This window comes from Pieris napi, chromosome 4 (assembly GCF_905475465.1).
Source record: "Pieris napi chromosome 4, ilPieNapi1.2, whole genome shotgun sequence".
In the NCBI taxonomy this organism is placed as follows: Eukaryota; Metazoa; Arthropoda; class Insecta; order Lepidoptera; family Pieridae; genus Pieris; species Pieris napi.
This window is the reverse complement of record NC_062237.1, coordinates 401,036-419,536: the sequence shown is the minus strand read 5'-3', so window position 1 is coordinate 419,536 and position 18,501 is coordinate 401,036. Positions and strand designations below refer to the sequence as shown.

Sequence of the window (18,501 nt, the reverse complement as noted above, 5' to 3'; positions counted from 1 at the left end):
ACATTTATTTCAGACACCTTTTACATTACACCAAAAAAGACCTTCAATTTATCATACAAGGCAAAGTGGCAGGTAGAAGGAGACCTGGCCGCAGACGCACGTTTCGGTTGAAAAACCTAAGACAATGGTTTGGTCAAAGCACCAAGTCGTTGTTTAGAAGCGGCGTCCAAAATTAAACTAGCCATGTTGATCGCCAACCTTCGCAAGGAGATGACACTATAAGAAGAAGAATGATTAAATACATCATCACGCAACCTCATTAACGGGGTGAGCCATAAAACGCCGCTAGATGCCGCTGGCCTATGCTTGTAAATTATCGATCGACCAACGACCAAAATGCTCACATAAAATCGTTAAATAAACTTAATGATATGCAAACGAATTGATACGTAGGCGTCGCTTCTAATTGGCCTATAAAACAGGCGTACAGCATCTTTTTACTTTGATCCAATGTGTAATTACTCCTTGCCGGCTTAGCCATAAATGCTCGGTTAACATGTATGTAAGTATCACTAGTAATACTTATGATATCAACGAGGTAAAGCTTACGGGCTAATGCAGGAAGTGCAGAAAATTCCCATACATTTGAATCAGTACGTATATAAGAAAGAAAAGGAAAAACTTTATTATACACAATATGCAGGATATTTAGATTAAGTAAAGTGCACTAGCCCCCACACAAGGATTCCCTGTGTTGTGGGCAGCAAGTCTCTTCCTTTTTACATGTAAACAGTATTTTACTTAATGATTTCTACATAACACATTTATATTTAAACTATTTTTGCGCAATAAGAATATTTTTTGTATCAGCATAGGACAGACTGACAAGATATTGTTTGAGATGTTTAGTAAATGTATGTAATGTGATTTTTGAAATGTTAGTGATAATTTTGTTTTTAAAGAAGTGGTTTAGGGCCTCGGAAGGAGGAAAAGCGTTGGGCGAAGAAAGTGCGATTTTTGGGTTGCTTATAATGTATAGGTTTGCGTTTTGATTCATATTTAAGAATAGCGAAGCGTATTCTCAAAACTGTCTAGAAGTTTTAATAAAAGCACCTTGTAAACAATATTGCATTCGAAATCCGATCAATAAACTTAATTATCTAAAACCTAATCGAATAAAAATCTCGAAATGTCATCTGAACGAATTCCATCAACAGCTAGACCTAATCAAATTCGTGTCATTTATAATAAATTATAGCTGTAAAGTTCCTTCATAAATATCATCTAGTGCTGGAGCTACAAATCAACGCCAGTTTGTGATTGCTGTCGAATAAAACCTGCATATATTACGACTAAAACAATATCGAATAAATAATAATTCATTAAAAAATCGTCTTGAGACACGCGACGTATCATATGCATATTGGATACGAAATATATACGACTAAACCCAATGGGAGGTCCACTAATTATTGATGATATGCATATATATGATTTTTAACGGGGACATATTTTAGAGACACATGTAAATTATGGATGTGTTAAGATCACTCTGAGTAAGCGTTCTGTTTTTACGTAACAGGAGGCAAATGGGCAAAAGCCTCACCTGATGATAAGTGATACATGGACACTCACATTGCCAAAAGGCTCGCAAGTGCGTTACCGACCTCTTGGTACGCTCTTTTTATAATTAATAATATTATAATGTGTAATATTTGGGAACCTAAGTCGAATTGGTTCGGAAATATTTTATCGGGTAGCTGGTTACACATAGTAGTGGTTCGCGCCAAAAACTGCCTTAAAAAACGTTCAGTTGTGGAATAACGGACATCGAGGTGATACGGATGGTATTTTGTATTCTGTCGAGACTGTAAGTCAAAATCATTTATTCATATAGGTACGAGTAACACAATGTACACTTATAAACGTCAAAAAGATATATATATATATATATGCTTCTAATTTTACATTTACTGCCATTTCTCAAATGAAGGACGTCGAACGGAACAGAAGAACTGGCAATAAACTCTCCGCCTCTCTTATTAATCGACAACTTATAGTTGGACGTCAATAGTGGTAAACCATTCCACCATCATGTAATTTGACAGTCTTACGGTACTAAAGGCTAGATTGGGAATTGATATTGAAAAGTCTTCTGAGTCTCTACGAAATAATACATCTTATTAGAATAGCTATAAAACCTAATAACGTAAGTATTATAACCGTCTTAAAACTATTCTTAGTTATATATTTTAAGAGTACCTATGATTTTTGAAGCACTATAGATATAGTGAAAAGATAGAAAGCTTTCATTTCGGAATTAATAAAATATACGTACAAATGTATGGAAAAGCACTTATTTCTTAAAACTCGTACCATTAACATTATTGATTAATTTTGACTCGTAAAAATTAGCCGGCAACGTTTGATAGCGTCGGCTGATTTGCTCAAACAATTAATTCATTAAACCGATTCGTTCTGTAACATTTCGCTAATTTATTTTTAGGTCATAGGTTGTTAGAAATCGTTTACCGAAATTTGCACAGATTTAGGAATATGCATTTAAGTTTTAACTGCTTTTCTTGATCAATAAGGCAGTTAGACTTACTAGACAGGAAAAAAGAGAAGTTAGACTTATACTGATACATTGCATCACATTAGTTCACGAAAACGCACAAAACTATATACTATGTACTATATTTTAAATTCATTTAAAAATATACTATTAATATAACATTAAAATTACGAATGAGTGACACTCCAGTACCATTTCTATTAAATTGTACTAAGCAAACTAAGACCTATAAAATTTGCATAAAGCTGTGTCGCTGATTAAACCGCCGTGATAAGCATAATTCGCAATTCTATTGTCAAACAATAAGGATATTTATTTAAATAGATATAACGAATATTTTCCCGCGTTCTATATGAAAGTTAGTAGTCGATATTTGATCCTGACTTCACACGCAAACATTTCGTTCATAATTTATAGCTATTGTTTACTTGGCGCCTGCAATGACGCTGGAAACAATGCAAAGATAGTACTGTATCTGTCTACATGCGTTGATTGGGCCACGTGTTACTGTCAATTGTGAAAATATTATTTTTAAATCCGAATTTGATAATACATAATTACTAATGTCGAATAAAAATCACAAGGCCTTAAATAATTTCAGTGTGCATGTCTTTTCATGCAGTTAAATTTAGGATTATTAGATTATGATTGGAGCAGAGTTGGACTAGTGGCTTCAACGTGCGACTGTCATCCCTGAGGTCATAGGTTCGATCCCCGGCTGTGCACTAATGGACTTTCTTTCTATGTGCGCATTTACCTTTCGCCTTAGACACAAAAAGCCGACGGCGTGTGTCAGGCATAGGAGGCTGAAAACTTACTTGCCTTTGAATGACAAATGGCCATGAAACGGATACATAAATCTGAGGCCCAGACCTGAAAAGGTTGAAGCGCCAATGATTTATTTTTTTAGATTATGATTGTATTATCTAGATCAAAATAAAGTGGAAATTGGGGGCTTATTCAAAATAAATCTTGCAATCATAAAAATTCATATTTGATGAATAAACATTTGATTACCAAATAAATTAGCATGTTTACATAAAATATTAATAATTAACCTTGCCATAATTATCTACGAATACTATATATGATACTGGTAATAAATAACTCCTTTGAATGCTACTACACCCAAACTGACGGAGTAAGCGAGGTCAGGATTATTGACTATTGATTATTCTATGAAAATATTCTTGGATATAGACATTAAATAAGTATAAAAGTTCAGATGTTTTTGGTATTATTAAATATTGGGAATCTCTTCCTATATATTAATGCGTTGAAAATACGTGTATTTGTTTGATGAACTTATGACTGGACTAGGTACTATACATATTGGCGTCCGTATACCAAGTTTTTCTTCCAAACAGATAAATATTTATTGTATCTATTCGTAAGCTAACGAAAATTTAAAACATAATAAAACAAAGCTCACGATCTGATGACAATAAAAAAGTATGCCATACACATATTTATTACCCAAATCTTGACCTTTACGAATAGATACAATAAATTAAATAATTAAGGTCTGTTTTTATACCTTTTTAATTTAGATTTTTTAACATATAATAGCGAAATCATTTTGCACTTTGCACAAAGCATACTGATGGGAGTTAAAGTTTTTAATAAAACACCGCGCGGGACTTTTTTATCCTTTTTTTAATTTAGTTGCCAATTTCTCACTCTCAAAATAACTTTATTTCTATAAATAGCGGAATTAAAAGCTTTTTTTTTATTTTCCTATTACTATTGATTGATGCAATATGCATACTGTTATTGTTACATAAATAAAAATACAACATTCAGTTCCGCTATTATTTGGAAGGCAAGACTAAGTTAGCCTCTAAGCTGGTGTTCAAGGCGAGACAGTACTCCGCCACCACTTGCAGCTCTACGGAGCGCGAATTCGGCCCCTCGTGGATTACTGTTCTCACCTCACCAGTTCTCACGCTACCTAGTACTAGCTTCTTCCAATTGACCGTATTCAATAAGCGCGATTCGAATCGTCGGTGACCAGTCACTTTCCGAGGTTCGGCTTTATTTCTTGGCGTTGCGTAGAGATGTGGGGTATGTCTGAATCTTCTCCCAAGATTGCCACAGGAGTTACTTGGATTCATACCTGCAGCTGAGAGTCGTCATCGGATTTCGAAGCAGAATACAAAATTCCACCCGTATCACTTCGACGTCCGTCTTTCCAAAACCGAGCGTTTTTAATACAGTTTTTGCCCCTCCCCGCCACTATATAGTACCGGCTACCCGGCTACCACTTCATTAATATTGAACCAATTCTTAACGTCCTTCAAGAAAACAGCCTATCAATTCCTAAAGGACCGGCAACGCATTTGCGAACCTTCTGGCAATATAAGTGTCCATGGGCATCACTTAACATCAGGTGAGTGAGCAAGTGATCATCTTCTGCCTGTTTGTTACTTTTACTATTTATTATTAATTTATATTAATTTTATTTTATTTTACTTATCCTTAAAAAAATAAGTGTTAAAAAAATCTTATATCTACGTACTATATTTTTTCTGGTAGTATTCTATTATATTATCTACTAACTAAAAACGTAATTTTTAAAACTCCTTAGATATCACCTACTTATTACTTAAACAGCAAAATAAAAAATAAAAGTGAATTCGGTCCGAATAAAAACGTCAATAATTTAGAGTATTTATTGACGCAAAGTAATCATGGCTCACATTTTACGAGCACATGTTAACCTTTGACATGCGCCTACGCACCAGTTTTTGACTAGGAATCTATTTTTTATATAAATGTGAAGACTTTAACACCTCCAATACTAGTTTTAGTCATTGTATTGTGCCAAGTATGCAGCAGCCAACCGAAATTGCAAAAGTTTGTTACTCGTTTATAAAAAAAGTCTCTAAAAGTCTTTTTTTTATGTTACAGGAGGCAAATGGGCAAGAGGCTCATCTGATCTTAAATGATACTGCCACTTATATATATATATATATATCTTTTCTTGTAGGACTCTAAGTCGAATTGGTTCGGAAATACTTAAGTGGGCAGCTGGTTCCATATAGTAGTGGTGCGCGGAAAAAACTACCGTAAAAAACGCTCGGTTATGGAAAAACCTATTCGATATATAAACATATAAAATCTATTTGGCTATACCTATTATTTTTCTATTCAATTGTCTAATGTATTTATGAGCAGTGTTGGCAGTGTTGGCTTCAGCGTGCGATTCTCACCCTTGACGTCGTAGGTTCGATGCCCGGCTGTGCACCAATGGACTTTCATTCTATGGGCGCATTTTTCACTCGCTCGTACGGTGAAGGAAAACATCGTGAGGAAACCGGCTTGCCTTAGACCGCAAAAGTCGACGTCGTGTGTCAAGCACAGGAGGGTGATTGGCAATTGATCATGAAACAGATACAGAAAACGGAGGCCCTAAAAAGGTTGTAGTGCCAGTGATTTTTTTGTCTAATGTGTAAATAGCATAACCTACATAAAACGTCTGTCAACGTGTTATAAACAATACATTAACTTTGACTAGATCTAAGTGATAATCAAGTGATAGATTTACCTACCTATAACATGACAGTCTTACATTTTACGCCCAATATCGAGGCTATGGCGTTTATTTTTTATATGATGCCACCCAAGGCGCATCTCTACAATAAATGCTAACAATTTACAACCGTCTTAAGTTGATGTTGAAAAGTTGGTCGTAGTTCGCATGATAATGAGACAGCGTGGAAATATCGTCGTGATTGAGTTATGACTGCGCAGTAAATTTCTTTGAGTTTCAATATGAAAAGAGCAGATTTATAATATTACTGTTCTAAGTTGTAATTCCAGCAAATCTGGAGAAGAGTAGCGAGTGTGAGATAAGTGAAAAGATGATAAAAGTCTGTACTTATTCGAAGGTCATATCAGGTCTGCTTTTTTTTGATATCAGAGGTGGACATGCATCTGCCCCTAAAAGTTGCAGGGGTATGTGGGACTCAACCCACACCTGAATCTCTGCTATTCAGAGACTGAATGAGGGGGGGTCAGGGGTCGCTCTCGGACCCGGGACCTCAACGGCATGTTACACTCAAAAATCTCCGGTGCACTACACACTACATAGGAGATAGGAGATGGCATATCTTCTCCTATTTACTCGCCGTCTTCTAACCCTACAATTCGTCCTAAAGCTCTCTCGTTCTGCTGTTTCCTTCTGTAGAATTACTTGCTTACATATACCACACATATATATGCGGTGATGTTGGTTATTTCGACTATGTGTTTGCGTGTTGTTCCCACGATAATGTAAGTGTAATTACTTAAAATATCACATGGGACATGGTGTAATGGTTGCAGCTCCTTACAAACATTTTGTAAAACAAAAAATGGCGATTAAAAAGAGTGGCGGAGAGTTTATTGCCAGTTCTTCTCTCTCCCGTTCTACGCCCTTGATTTGAGAACAGGCAGTAAATGTAAAATTAGAAGCATTAATATGTATTTCTTTAGTGACAAGTCATAAGTGTACATTATTTTACCTATGTGATTAAATTATTTTTATTTTTTTTACCACTGCATTCCATACCTCATCACTGCCGACCATTTTTTGGACAACACAAGGCAAAGCAAGGTTATTACCCACCACAGAACAAAGATTATGATGTAGCTGAGACCACTGTGGACAATCCTCCAGCGTATGCTAAATACAGTTATTCTACTCCCTCGAAATCTTTAAAATCTGAGTTTTAATTCTGTTTGTTTATTACGAAAAGGCCTATGAAAATTATGTCGAAAAGCGCATAAGCTGTATAAAGACTTATGCATAAAAATTGTAGGTAAAAAGCAATTACAATTAAAATGTGCAAACCGAAGCTTAGATATATTGTTTCAAAGATGGTCAATAAATAGAATTTATGGTTATATTTAATTAATGTAAACAAAGGCAACAAGTACCGGCTTACGTATTAATCATTCACATAATGGGAAAAGGAAGACTCGGATTTGCATACGTAAATAATTGCTCCCTATTGGCTTCGTACTTTGAATAATATAAATAATAACTAAGTGACCGTTTTATTAATTGAGATAATATTCATTTAGTAAAGCTAGCTACACAAGAAGTTTTTGAGTACTAGGAGTATTCAAAAACAATATATACCGAATTTAACGTAGGTAACTGTAAGTCACGCGAAACGAAGGGCTAATTTTATACATTTAATGTAAGTAGCCTGTGACTACTAAGTGGAAAGTTCTACAATATGTTCTCTTCCCATGCTTTAATTTTTAAATTAATGTCAGAGTAGTCTTTCAGTTTTTTATCATAGAGTGCTGGTCTCTTTTCCACTTCTTCCATAATAATGTCATTAACAATATCGTCTTCTCGGATATTCACTTTTTGTGTAGATGATGACGCCATTTTGCGTGCACCAAAGTCGAAAATCGGAAGGCATATGCGAAGGAACGATGCTGAGAGTTTCGTCACGGGCTTGGTCGCCGGTCGACGTACATAAATGTCACCTAGTTGTCACGTCGTAACCTGTGCGCATCTCCATTCATATCCACAGACTTGTTATGAGTCACGGTGACAAAAGTAACCCGTGCGCGCTAGGCCTTACATCACTATCAGACTCTAACCTCGCTGATGATGAGATACTTAATCTCCTCATCTTGCTGGTACCAAAGTCTTAAACCTTCTAAATTGATTTCCTTTACCGTCTTAAACGCTACACATACATATCTATTCATGTGATTTTAATTGTTGCCTCGCTTAAAAATCTTCTAAAATAAATGACGATAAAATATCGTCTATAAAATAATATGATTAAAAGTTTAATATCTCCACGGAACACAAGAATCAATTGCAGGTGTAAAAGTGAGCAATTTGTCAAATTAGTGAAACTATTAACCCTTGCGCTGGACTCGAGTCGACTTTACAACGCATTTGTTATGATACAGAACACCCTGAGTAATTTTAGTGTTGTACAATATAAATCGATGTTTAAAACCCTTATGAACCTCAACCTTTTATGCCTGAACTAGCTATTGTTTTGAATTTGGACACTGATTCAAATTTATAGTATGTTTAGGTTCTATTATATTATATATATCTCAAATATAATAGTTATTCTGTATATATATATCTATATATTTTGTACGCTTTGGAGTAGAGAGAGATTAATTAATTATTTTTTTAGAGGCTCTTGGCCGTGGGGTTCAAGTGCACAGGCGCTAATTAAAGATTTAAGTTGGCGCCTGGTAGGTACCTACCGGTGACCCCTGAGCTGGTGCTTTCCCGCTCAACGAATTAGTATGGCAATACAGCGAGGAAATGCCAGCGATAAAGGTACACTCCCACAGGGACCAAACTTTTTATATTTAACTAGCTGACCTGGCTAACTTCGTTCCGCCCTACAACCTTATAATATCGTTGTTACTTTAATTTAACTTATTTTAGGATTTCATTTATGTTAAGTATTACATTAATACAACTTTTTTGCAAATACAGAAATGTTTTATTGCTTGCCATTGCGAAAGAAGAATGGCAGTTCATCAGATCAGGATCAAAGCATGGTTATGCATCTCCTCATTCACCTCAAGATCGGAATTTCTTGAACTGACACGAATTCGACGTAAAATGATGCGTAGTTTTGTCAACAGATGGCACCATATGGTTTTTGCATTCGTAAAATTAATTAATTTATTTATTGTTATTCGATAACTTATCCGATATTTTATTGCTTATTCTGCTATTCGGGACGGAAACAAATCCAACAAATCAAAAACCATGGCAATCGGTCCAGCCGTTCTCGAGTTATAAGTGTTGTAACAAACACGACTTTCTTTTATATATATAGATTATAATTACTATGTAGGTTAAGAAAATTCTAAATACACAGTGTATTTGTGTGTTTTTGTCCAATAATTTTTTTTATATAGATTCTAATTTAGATCAATTTGACAGTCTAGTGTTACATAATTAAGGAAATCATGTCAATAATCAAATTTCCGGTTTCATTTATTTTTCGTTCAGATGTAATATGTATATCAATGTCGGCGTGTGCCAATGAGTATACTGGCTACGATAAATGGAGCTTATCTTCGACGAGTCATTTAAGGACTAGGATGACTTATGCAAGGTATTTAAGATTTCAATATCTTCCTTTCACTCTCTCATATTATTGAAGCAACTTTTACCAATAAAATTTGAATAATCGAATAAACACTTATGTCTAGAACACTGGCAATACTTAAGCATTGTAGAACACATCATACCGTGTGACCATGCCAAAAAGGGATGTGGTAAAGTGTAAATGTCGATAAATTCTGTAAGTATTTATAACTCTAAACATCTACGAAAATTTTACCATAATAGGACTTATTTATTGAAATGTATTATGTTATTTTTTTATTTTAGAATGTATGTTTGGTTTACTTAAATATAATAGAAAATACACCGTACATATACAATAATACACTCTAAAGAATTGGCCAGGACAGTTCGCTAGTATTCTACAAAATAAATAATAGCTAGGCCCCACAACGAGACCACATAACAAGATTTCTATTAAAGCGCACGAAGCATCGAATTTGTCAGTGTTTGATTAGCAAGTGTTGCGCCAATACTGTTTCTATTTATCACTGGACAGAAAATCCTATTCCACAGCAGATGATATAAATTACAATGTAAGGATTATATAAAATATAAGGGACACGCTAAGCCGGCGAAGTAAATTGCCCATCCCTACTGGTACTTGAAGACACTGAGCAATAACATCCTCTCTCCGCCAAGTATATTTAACACTATTCAGCAAAATTCAACGCATTTGCCCAACAAAAATGGCCCCTAAAGTGTATAAAATAAAGTTCATGCGTAGAGCACGAATATAGTTGTCGATTAAGCGAATTATTTTACGCGATATATAGACAATATTGAATCTTATCATACTAAGTTTAAGGTAAGTAGAAGTGAAGAAAAAACGTTGCAAATAATGAAAATGTATTGCCCGCTGCGCGAATTGTGCATTTTGATTTATTCTTACAAACTCGACTCGGTATTAATTCACCAGCAATTTGTCATTCGATGTGAGAAAGTGGTATATTGTTCTTCATTGGGATAATAATAACAATAATAAATATCTTATAATTTTGGATGTGTTTTTGAATTACCATATTTTGATTACCTACTTTTGTACTACTAAATATTGAACCGTGATTTCGGCATGTCTTGTTTGAATGTTACATACCATTAGTCGTCTTGCGATAATATTAATGGACATGTTGGTTGGGCGACGTTTCGTTAAACCTCTATGGATTCGACAAAATTATAGTTGCGGCTATTATAGGCAGGAGATAAATAAGCTGCCACATTGACAATTGCTTATTGTGTCTTTGGCAGTTTTTTTTTTATTATTATTTACCCTGAAATTATTAAGATTAGAATAAATACAAACGCAACAGTATCTAAATAGTATGTGATAATAGCCAGATGCAATTACAGTAGCAATCCGATCGCAGTATCAGCAAAAGTATTGCTTCTATTAAAAACAGATACAAAGTGTTGATTTTTATTTATGAGGACTATTAAGACGTGGGCAGTAGCCGCAGGCAGATCGCTTACCGCGTCTCGTTAAGTGTTGCCATTTAAATAGATAACTGGAGTAATTGACTATTTATTTACTAGAACAGGCTGCTTAACGCTAGTGGCGGAGTAGTAGTGTCAGTCAATTAAATTATTTATGAATTATTATCAATTAATAGATTGAAATATTGTTGGTTGTGCGGCTGCGTATAGAAATAGTACTACCATGTTTTGATGAACGTGTATTACCTAAAATTACGTTTTACGTACAACAGACATCGCCGTCTAAAACGTCAACAATAGGGAATAAGAGTGCAGAGGTCGAGTTTTATAGTTTATACTATAGTTTGGCCAAATGATTGTAATACATATATGATTATAGTTTGCTCGAGGAAAAAAGGGGCGTTGCCATTTTACGGCTAAAATATTTATTATGAATAAAAGGTTACGAATCACAGATCACTGCCCACGTGTTTTTTATTTATTATATTATAAAGCTTGATTTATGTATTTAGTGAGTGAGTATGAGTGTGTATATGATATATGTACCTATACAATTATTAGAAATCAGTCTAGTAGTTCCTGTTAAAAATTCGGACTACCTAGTTACCTTTTTAAAATTCATCCAAACAATAGTCAACAATCTGACACCCACAAAACAAACGACACTTTTTAATATTTTTTACAGTATGGGCAAATAATATAGGCGGCCAGGAAAAAATTGTGCGTGTTGCTAAAATATAAACTAACTTTAAAACAATTATTTACATATAGAAATAGGCAGTTGGATATTATTACCTTCGATTTTCGAAACATATCCGTATTAGTTAAAATTACGCATTTCCTTATGAGTGAATGCAATTAGACAAGTGCGAGGAATATGGTATTAGCAAACATATCGCCATTACAAGCAAGCTAACATTTCTAAGAAGGTGGTCGCAAACAGCTCCATTGTTTGATTGGCAATTTGGACCCTGCACTTTCTTCATGCAAATTCATTAAGTTACCTCAATAGAATGAACCTTACTGCTCGGTATTAAGAAGCACAAAAACTCGCAAAATAGCTGTTAAGTTTAATTGCAAAATCTTTGTATGCCCGCGAAATGTGTTAATTTGAACGTTTCAATGTGGTCGTATAAGGTGTGTAAAATGCTTAGAAAATCCGAGTCAGTATTTTTAATTTGACAGGAACGGGCACTTGAATCATCTCAACAAACAAGAGCGCTTGAGAATGTTCGGGGCTTATCGTTGCTTTGTCCGTTTGTTGATTTGCTTCGATTGTAACGCCCACGTCGGCTATTCGATAAATTAGGGTACCTACTCTCACGAGTTTAAATTTAAGAACACTGTATGGAAAACTCACATTTTAAACATATCAAGACTAATCTGACATAATATATTAGGAATCCGCAAAAAATATGTACGATTAGTGACAAGTTTTTCGATTATATCCTTTCGAAAGCGAGTTTTTTTTTAAATAAATAAAACATCGCTAAACAACTCAATCGAAAATCGAAAGTTAACTGACATGAAGATTTGAACTTTACGAAAATGTATGTAAACCAATTCAGCCTTTGAAAAACCTTTTATAATGGCTGACATGTCAGCCAGACAACCCCTTGTGCAGAGGCTGTTTCAGCGCAGAGGAATCAGTCACCCACGTAGTCCTGGAATGCGCGTGTAGAAATCCTCGGATCACTGAGGTCGCTCCGTGAAGCCTGTGAAGTGCCCAGGAGACTTCTGTGCTTCTGGAAGGAGCCGGGCTAAATTAGCCAGGACTTTACGTATACAACGGACCAATTAAGAGTCAAAGTGCGGAAAATGAGTCCGCCAACCTACTCGTATAACATGCGCTAGATACGCTCAGTGCTAAATCTCGTTTCTGAATGTCAGCCACCATGATGGTGGCTGTACACACTCGGCGAGAGCCTCTCGCCGAGAGTCTCGACCGAGAGGACCGAGAGAAGAGCGCAGCCTGTACACACTCGTTACGTTATTTGTATTTAAAACACCGTTAATAATGGACGTGGAAACCGCTGCTGCTGTTTGTCTTTGTGCAATAAGTTATTATAATTTTCTTCACGTTTACCATAAAAAAAAATGCCATCAGACCTTTACAACAAATAGCAAGAAGATCATCACTGAATGCAAATGAAATTAGAGATGAATTTGCAACATATTTCTTAAATAGTTATATAGCATAATTATTAATATAGTTTACATTATAGTGATTTCCATACAACTTAAATTATTAAGGTATACCTTAATAATAATTTTATTTAAGAAAACTATATTTTTGTATAAGCCTGCCAAAGAGACGATTACAGGCAAATGTGCAAATTTTTTATTATTATTAAGGTAAATTCATTGAATGTATACCTAATTATGGTTTGTATAGAAAATGTCCACGATACGTAGCCATGAGTGAATCTCGCTTTTTCTTTAGTTCCTCAATTGGGATATCCATCGGCCTTATTCGCATCCAAGCATCATGTAGAGGTTGTTTATTTTTGTGTCCTACATCCTTCGGAATCCATAACAACGATTCCCTTTGGTAACACTCCAAAAACTCTAATTCGCGTTCGTTAGACCACATTGTGCGATACGTCCTGTCACAACCACAGTCATCGAGCAAGTGATTGAACGAGTGTGTACAGGTCGCTCTCGTTTTACTCGCGAGACCCTTTGACTCGTGCGCAAAAAACCGACAGGCGACCGAGAGAGGCGAGACCGACTGCGAGGAAGCGAGGCGAGACGAGAGCTCTACTGTACACTCTCGCCCTCGGCCTGTCTCGGGGTGTCTCGCCGAGAGTCTCGACCGAGAGGACCGAGAGAAGAGCGCAGCCTGTACACACTCGTTACGTTATTTGTATTTAAAACACCGTTAATAATGGACGTGGAAACCGCTGCTGCTGTTTGTCTTTGTGCAATAAGTTATTATAATTTTCTTCACGTTTACCATAAAAAAAAAATTACGAAGCCATGGCGAAGAAGAAGATGGTGGATGGTTACTATGCACCGCAACAGAAATAGGTAATTAGGTTCATAAAGTTACGTCCACGGTACGTAGCCATGAGTGAATCTCGCTTTTTCTTTAGTTCCTCAATTGGGATATCCATCGGCCGGCTTATTCGCATCCAAGCATCATGTAGAGATTGTTTATTTTTGTGTCCTACATCCTTCGGATTCCATAACAACGATTCCCTTTGGTAACACTCCAAAAACTCTAATTCGCGTTCGTTAGACCACATTGTGCGATACGTCCTGTCACAACCACAGTCATCGAGCAAGTGATTGAACGAGTGTGTACAGGTCGCTCTCGTTTTACTCGCGAGACCCTTTGACTCGTGCGCAAAAAACCGACAGGCGACCGAGAGAGGCGAGACCGACTGCGAGGAAGCGAGGCGAGACGAGAGCTCTACTGTACACTCTCGCCCTCGGCCTGTCTCGGGGTGTCTCGCCGAGTGTGTACAGCTACCATCACACAATAGCGTGGTCGTACGTTCAAATCCTTTTACACAATGCTTCGGCTTGTGAGGCACAAAAAGCAATTGTTAAGTAAACTGCAGGAATTCTTCTGACGTTTCAGGTGCAGTATATCCAAACCCACGAATAAATGAAAACGTTATATGAAATTTATATTATTTTATTCCAACTTATACCTTAAATACAAACACTTTTGTCTGAATAAGTGCTCAGTCAATCCCATTTATAAATTATTACTAGGTATGATTAGAATAGACCAAGTCCCAAGTACAAGAACCCAAGTCTAATTGCTTTTAATTAAAGTAGGTACTCCTCTCTTTTTGGCAAATTGTGTTTATGCTATCATAAAGAGCAAACGACTTAAGTACAAGGACTGCAAATAGATAGATATTTTTTATAAAAGGGTAAGTTTATAAAATGTTTAATAAATAAAAGGCAGTTTAAATTTTTAACCTACTTTATCATGGATCGTGTTTTCCTATGAGTTCCTCATAATAATCATATGCAAATTACTAATTAAGAAATAAATGTTAGCACCGCAAGTGTGCATGAAGAGTATTTAATAATTTTTGCATAATTTAGTTTTGGATAAGGTTTAAGTATAGATTTTTAATTGCGCACAATAATTCTTAGGTTATCGATCGCACTTTATTTCGCATAATCTATTTTTTATGACTATTTTAAGACCACCTAGAGTACTTATAATTAGCAGACTTTCAAACAAATCATTTTAATAACTTTAAATTGTTTAAAGTACGCGAAAACAAGTACGTATTTTTATAGTATAAATCGGTCAATCATTAGCAAATTATTCTAACAAGCAATGTAAATTAAATAAAGTTATGTTCCTTTAAAAATTTACATCTTGTAAATCCTCTCCTTTTCAGAAAAGTTCTTTGAATAAAACTAGTTTCGAAGATTTATGAGAGTTCCTATATTCACTTATACTCACAAATAATTGTTAATCTATCAACCTATTTCCAAATTTTATATAAAATGTTATAGTACTGCTTTCTATACTTTGAAAAACGTTTAATCTAGAATTCGATCAGTACGTGTATAATACAAGAGCCGTGGACAGAACAGTTGTGTTAGCTATAAACATTTTATCAGTTAATTAATTATATTATATACAAAACATTTATTCAAACAATCTAAAGTAAAAATATTTGAGATATTACAATTAAATTTTTTTATCAGCAATAAAGAAGTGGAACAGTCCACAAATAATACCATCAGCAATTTTTAAATCCTTCTTTTAATTAAAAGAATAAAATTTCGAAAATTACAGCTGGTATTATTTTAAACTTATGCAACATGTTTAGCAAATTCTCCACGGGCTTTAATAATCAGTCCAGACGTCTTAAATTAACTATTTGGAGTGTGGCTTTACAATTTGTAGAGGGGACTATTCTCCGACTATTCAGTATCCCCTAAATCCACCACTTTAAATACACTTTCATTTAGGTTTTGTCTCTTGGTCTGTGACATATCGGATGTAGATCGTGTCATCTGGTTTCGGATCCTCAGCTTCCGTCTCGTCTAATTGGGAGCAGGCAATAGCTAATGCTGAACCATCATGAGAGAAACTCAGAGACGACACTGCTGTGTTATATCTGAAAATTAAATCAATGAATAACAAATTGTCCCACAATATCGCTCCACTATCCAGGTTTTAAAGCATATTATAGTAATGTTTTGAAAGTATCTATTAAAAACTAATCAGTAATTCAAATTATATGTCTCTGCCATCACACATCTTTGAATCTGAGAGCAGGATAATTTCACTTGTATAACATTCTTAAGCAAAAATGTAAACTAATCTCTTCCAGATAAGATTTAATACAATGTAGAGTGTAAACTCTTTATAACGAATTTCAAGGGACCAAGCATTTTTTTTCGTTACGGAGTGTTATATAGAGGGTTGAGAAAAAAAAAACAAATTTAACCAATTAGGTTAACACATAACACTTTCCTTTACTGTCCATCTTGACAGTTTCAAAAGTTTAGTTTTGTAAGCTGATTATAAGAACAATTACACTTAAGTATGTTGTTGATATAGATATAGAATATGAAAATATGTATATCATTGTAATCGAGAATGGCGTTATAAAGAGTGAATTAATGTATGAGTTTTGTGTTAAACCAAACAAATTTAACAATTTTTATGTTATAGAGAGTATTTCATAGTAACGAATGACATTATAAAGAGTTTACATTGTACACATTAATGACTTTTTACACTGTGATGAGATGAGAATCCATTGATTACGACTATGTTTTAAAACAAATTATATGTACCTGTGAAATTGACACAGTCGCTTTTTATTGAAACCATCCCAAATATTAACATAACCATCGGATCCACCAGTTGCAAAAGTGTTGTAAACGGAGTGAAAACTGATTGCATTCACTGGGTATATTTTTTCTACACCTGTTAAATTGAATATAGTCTCATTTTAAAACAAATATTTTAGATTCTAAAAAATCAAATTTAGTACTAAAGCATTTAAGAATGAGTTTTATTATTAGTTACATAAGTAATTCACATTAAAACTCATAGATTATGCAAGTTTATTACATATGGAGCTTACAAACTATTTAAAAATTGTAACTTCTTCTATTTCGTTAAGCTAAATATGCAATAAATGAGTATTATATTTATTTTACCTGATTCTTTTATTCTATGACACTTAAATGCATATTTCTTTTTTTGAACTTCGGGATTACTGTCCAAGTACTCAACAGCCACTCTACCCTCAATAGAACTCAGGACATAGCCCTGCTTGTTTGGAAATACTCTTATACAACGGGTTTGATATTTAAGAGACGATTCTCTCCTCTGATTAACATGACCCATATTACGCACATCCCATACAAAGATCTTCCGCCCGGATGTGCCTACTACAAATTTCTCTCCTACAATACTCATTGTATAAACCTGAAAAAATTATTATGTTTGTTAATTTTAAAAGCTGAACAAAAATCCCAAGCATACAAATTTTTATGATTATCTTAAATAATATCATTATCAATACATTAAATAATATAAGCTATGATCTTATTTCTATTGCAAGCACACACACCCTTTCATTGCCTTGATTGTATGTTCCTACACAATTAGGCACTCTGCTATCCCACATTTTGACCGTTCCATCCCAGCTTCCAGTTAACACGGCATTCACTTCTGCAGCAAACTCCACACAACGTATAGCACCCTTATGGTCACCTAATACAGTTTCTGTAGTGGCGTTTAAATCGTACATTTTTAACGTCTGATCTAAGCCACCACTGTAAGAATGTACGACATCCTAAAATATACAAGTTATCATTAATAAACTGAAATAAACGAAGCTACAGATATTGAGGTTATTAATCACGAAATCTTCCGTACCCTAAAACAAACATCCAGTACAGGTAGTTCATGATTGTACTTGTGCCTTTCAATATTAGCAGATACATCATAGAGCCTAACAGAACAGTCCCAAGAAGATACAAGGAGAAACTGATTCGATTTCGGTGCAAACTTAACACTTGATATAGCGTCCTCCGGGAGACTTTTTAATTTAAATTCCGTGCGGGATTCTGCAACCCGCGTGACAGTCATTGTGGAAGCAATTTTGATAAATTATAATAAATCAACCAAAAATCCAATAAAAGGCTGTTGACAAAATATTAATTTAATAATAACAAAATTAGTTTTCGTTGATTACTAAATTTATGGAACCACCATAGAATAGAAATAGTGGTACACGGATGTAGTAGAGGTAAAAATGATACCAGATTAGTGAGATTGCCAGAGAGTAAAATAATTTATATATAAATAAAATAATATATATTATATATACTATAATATATATATTTCTATCCTTGATGATTATCAATATACAAAAAATAGGAATCCATAGTCCATAGTTTTTAGTCATTAGTCCACAATCACGTCTTGATCGCTATC

At 34.7% G+C, this 18,501-nt stretch overlaps 1 protein-coding gene across 1 annotated transcript; it reads right to left on the bottom strand.

Moving 5' to 3' along the window:
- Positions 1-14,690: 14,690 nt before the first annotated feature.
- Positions 14,691-18,305, bottom strand: LOC125048739 (mitotic checkpoint protein BUB3). The gene is made up of 5 exons (XM_047647586.1): positions 17,941-18,305; positions 17,633-17,857; positions 17,217-17,487; positions 16,848-16,980; positions 14,691-16,162 (listed from the first exon to the last, which is right to left on the bottom strand). The coding sequence occupies exons 1-5, from the start codon at positions 18,151-18,153 to the stop codon at positions 16,006-16,008; spliced, it is 999 nt and encodes a 332-aa protein (XP_047503542.1). The 5' UTR covers positions 18,154-18,305; the 3' UTR covers positions 14,691-16,005.
- Between the last annotated feature and the right edge of the window lie 196 nt (positions 18,306-18,501).

Coding starts and splice junctions, on each gene's coding strand:
- LOC125048739 (XM_047647586.1), bottom strand. CDS start 18,153: ATGACTGTCACGCGGGTTGCAGAATCCCGCACGGAATTTAAATTAAAA. Junction 17,858..17,940: donor TACTGGATGTTTGTTTTAGG/GTACGGAAGATT, acceptor TGTATATTTTAG/GATGTCGTACATTCTTACAG. Junction 17,488..17,632: donor ACAATCAAGGCAATGAAAGG/GTGTGTGTGCTT, acceptor TAATTTTTTCAG/GTTTATACAATGAGTATTGT.